Below are 4,174 nucleotides of genomic sequence, written 5' to 3' on the forward strand. Positions count from 1 at the left end.
TTGTTATATTGACCCCCCCCCCCCCCCCCGCCTTTTTGTTCAACAAAAAATGGAAAAAATAAATTAAAATCCAAGACAAAATCCTGAGTCCTTGTTATTTGTCACCTTGAAGAGCCACTGAGCTCCCTGGGAAGCAGTCACACAAATTAATAAATCCTTTAGCACAGAGACGGCTCTGGCACATGGAACAGGGATAATTAAAGTGCCTTTTTTCATATATAGGGCGAGGGATTGAGAGAGGAGGGAGGGCTTGTGATGCCAGATGCATCCCCTGCTGCCTGCAGTGCCATGGCTTGGGGACAGGGTGGCCTGAGCGTCCCATGAGTCCCAGCCAGATGAATATGTGGGGTGTCCCAAACAGGGGCACCCTCGTGCTGGACTGCTGGGACAGTCCCGCGCCCTGTGACAGAACCACAGGTGGTTTGGGTTGTGAGGGACCTTCAAAGACCACCCTGTCCAGCGCCCCTGCCATGGCAGGGACACTGCCACTGGACCAGACCACTCCAAGCCCTGTCCACCCTGGCCTTGGACACTCTGAAGTGCTTGTAGAGGAAGGAGTGAAGGCTCACAGTGCCCATGCAGGGCTCACAGAAGGGCAAAGCCTCTGCCAGGCAGGATCCATCCCCCCACTCACCTATACTGGGCCTGGAAGTGGCTCTGCACAAAGCTCTGCCCACGGGGGTGCTGGGTGCCTGGGGGGGACCTGCTGGCACCGCTGCTCCCGTCCTTGCCAGGCTGCAGGGGCAAGAGACAAGTGGTGAGTGAGGTGACCGGGTGAGGGACGTGTCCTTCAGTGGGCCAGGGACACGTCCTAGTGAGCGAAGCCCAGCTTTGGTGTCCCCATGGCACGAGCATGGGCTGAAGGTGATGCCAAAGAGCCCCTGGCACCTGCCTGCCTGGCACTGCTGTGCCTCCAGTCTGCCCACACACCTTCTCCAGGGGAACCTTTGGGGTACATCCCATCCCCCAGCCAGCCTGGGGCACGAAGGGTTAATGAAGGGTCTGCAGTGGTGAGACCCCCTCCAAGGCAGCCCCAGTGTCCAGAGCTCCGGGACACCAAGGAACAGGAGCTGGGAATGCATTCAAGCCTGGAGAAATGCTCCAGGAGGGGATCCTGGGTGAGGCGGCTCAGTGGCCATGGCAGCATCCCGGTGGGGGGAAGCTGGTCCCCCCCACGTCCCCCCGAGGAGCCCCAGTGCCCACGGGCACATCCTGGGTCAACAGCCCCGGCAGGCGGGTGCCCACCTCACCCTGGCTCCCACTGTGCCAAGCAAACATCCATCGGCACCGGAGCTGAGCGTGGGTGGGTGAGATGGTGGGACACTGCAGGGAGCAGGAGTCCGTGTGTCCATGTGTGTGTCTGTGTGTCCGTGTGTCTGGGATGAGCTCCTGGAGCGGACGTGCACATTCCTGTGCGTGTCCCCGCCCCAGGGAAACACGGCTGGGTGCGAATTCACCGCGCCCAGGAGGTGCGAACAGCCCCGGCTGGCGCGGTGCCCTCCCGGGCAGGTGGTGCCCAGACCCGGCCGTGTCCCTGCGTGTTCCCCCAGCATCTGCACCGGCAGCAGGCCCGGGCACAGCTCCCGCTGCCCCGAGCCCCAGCGCAGCTCCCAGCGCGGCACCTGCACATCGAACCCGGGCACAGCACCCAGCAAACCCGGGCACAGCACCCGGCACAGTGAGCCCAGCCGAGGCACCCAGCCCCGCAGCCCGGCCCTGGCACGGTGCCTCGCTGACAGGTGAGATGTGCCCCAGGGACCCCAAGAGCAGCCAGGTCTCCTGCTCCAGTCCTTTGGGAACAGGGACACTGGGATGTGACTGTGTGACACAGCCAAACCTGCCCGGTTAGGGGACATCTCCCTGCCTGCCCGCTGCCCTGGGACCTGCCACGAGACCCCGTGCCCATGCTGGGGACAGGAGCTTCACCCCTGGAGCCTGATGGCAGAAGAGATGCTGCAGAAAGGAGTGTCAGTGAGCTGTTTTGAGGTGAGACAGTGAGTTTCTGGTGTCTCGATGAGTAAGATTGAAAATCACTGAGGATTTTGGCCGGGAGGTGGATTTTCCTCAATGCCATCTGCTGGCACCAGGTCCTGCTGAGCCTGACGTGTCCTTACGGTCTGCCTGGCACTGGGGTCCATCTGGTGTGGCTGAGAGGGGACCTGGATGGTATCTGTGCCCTATAGGGCCCCCAAAATTCCCCAAAAATCCAAGGGGATGCTTCCTTCTCAAGCCCTCCTGGCAGCCAAGTCTCGGTCCCCACTTTGGTGGCCCCACAGCCCATTGGGTGCCACAGCAAGCACCTCGTGGGCACCCATCCCGCAGCCAGGAGGGAATTCCCACCCCTCCTGCCCAGCTCCAGCCTCCTCCTTTTCTGCTTCCCACACCTGAGCTGCCCAGTCCCTGAGCCTTGGCACGGGCTTGACCAGGAGCATCATCAGAGTGGGACAGCACACAGAACGGGGACAGCACAGTGGTGAGCCGGGTGTCACCACTAAAGAGGGGACAGCAAACAGCCGGGCTGAGCCCACGAGTCAAATGCCAACAGCTCAAATCCATCCCCTGCAACAGGCAGCGCCCAGCGGGCAGCAGCGGGAGGGGAGGGAGCAGGGAAGGAGCGGGGAGGGAGCGGGCAGGAGGAGGCAGGAGGAGGCAGGGAGGGCCGGGGCCAGGGCAATGCCTGAGAGCAGATGGATTGAAGAAGACTTAATTACTCATTTTGCCAACAGCAAAGCCGCCGAGCTGTAATTACAGCGAGCTTAGCTGGAGGCAGGGAGGGACGGGAGGGGCTGCGTCTCCTCCTCACCAAGGATCAGGATGCCCCCCAGAGCCGGGATGCTCGGCTGGATGGGCTCCTGCCGACACCCCTCACTCTCCCAGCACTCCCCCCCCTGCCCAGCCCCGCAGCACTCGGCTCCCACCATCCTTTCACCCGCGCACCGACCAAACCACGGCATCCCCATCCCCACCGGGGCGGGGCCAACTCCATCCCACCGCCTCGCAGCGCATCCCGGTGTCCCTGCTCCCAGACCTGGCCCGAACGCCTCCCCGCGAGCCAGGGCGTGCGGCCACCCCGCGGGGCCACCCACCTGCGGGGGGCCGCGGCTCTGCTGGGCGGGGGAGGCGGCGCCCAGGTCCTCGTGCATTCGGTCCAGCAGCCAGAGCAGGAACTCGAGCGCGTCGTGCTGAGCGTTGCCCCGGAACTGCGAGCTGTGCTTGGAGACGATGTTCTGCAAGACACGGGCGCGGCGGGCGCTGATGAACGGGTTCTTCCTCAGCACCCACCCCAAACCCATCCCTGCAACAGCCTCTGCTCTCGTCCTGCCTCTGCAGGGACATCGTGGCCACCCCGGGGCCAGCAGAGCAGTGGGGACACCAAGCACACGCAGCTGAGACAGAGGCTCTGTGGTGTCCCAGCTTCCAGCGGCCGGGATGAGGCCAAGAGGGAACACAGGGCACACCACAACCAAGTCCAGATGGGCAAGTTCAGCCACGGGGACCCACAGGTCCCACCTGCCCCGTGCACTCTGATGGCATCAACTCAATGTAACCCATCCCAGGGCAGGGCTCGGCTTCCCGGGAGCTGCCCCGGGCACTTTGCAAAGTTCAATGGCAGCAGCAGCAGTTTATTGGCCGCACCGGCTCCCGGAGGAAATGTCACTCGGACAGGGGACACGTGTCCCTGAGCGTGGGGAGCTACGCATGCTGTGCTGCCTGTGACCCCCTGTCCTTGTCCCCAGCCAGGCTCAGGCCCCAGCACGCTGGTGTGTGCCTGGCAGAGGTGTGACACACGCTCAGTGACAGAGCCTGAGGCCACTGAATTGGGCTCCCGGGACAATATCCTGCCTTACCTACGGTCACAGCCAGCACTTGCTCACCCCTCAGGGCTCTGTGGCATGGCCAGCGCTGGGAACTCAGGAAACCAGGCCAGAGGGAGGTGACAGCAGCAGGGCTGGGGATGTCTGACAGGGCAGGGTCCATGGGGAGGATGAGGCAGGGGATTGGGTGATGTGAGCGGGGGCTGCTGGTGAGTGCTGGCACTAGGGCATGTGGGGAGTGGGGGGATGCTGGTGGGAGCTGGGAAGGGTGGTAAGAGTAGGGGGATGCTAGGAGCAGGAGATGCTGGTGGGTGCTGCGAGCTGGGAAGGGTGTCAGCGGGTTCCGGGGGAGCTGGAGG

General features: G+C 63.5%; 1 protein-coding gene across 1 annotated transcript in view; it reads right to left on the reverse strand.

Annotated features, from left to right (window-relative positions):
• Window positions 1–4,168, reverse strand: part of LOC108446077 (ubiquitin carboxyl-terminal hydrolase 43-like) — a 4,992-nt gene extending 824 nt beyond the window's left edge. Inside the window, exons 1-2 of the mRNA XM_017731593.1 lie at window positions 3,087–4,168; window positions 635–735 (exon numbers count right to left, since the gene is read on the reverse strand). Coding sequence (XP_017587082.1) covers window positions 635–735; window positions 3,087–3,293 — 308 coding nt within the window. The 5' untranslated portion in view covers window positions 3,294–4,168. The remainder of the gene's footprint in view (window positions 1–634; window positions 736–3,086) is intronic.
• Window positions 4,169–4,174: the final 6 nt, after the last annotated feature.

This window comes from Corvus brachyrhynchos, unplaced genomic scaffold, assembly GCF_000691975.1.
Source record: "Corvus brachyrhynchos isolate BGI_N302 unplaced genomic scaffold, ASM69197v1 scaffold904, whole genome shotgun sequence".
Lineage (NCBI taxonomy): Eukaryota > Metazoa > Chordata > Aves > Passeriformes > Corvidae > Corvus > Corvus brachyrhynchos.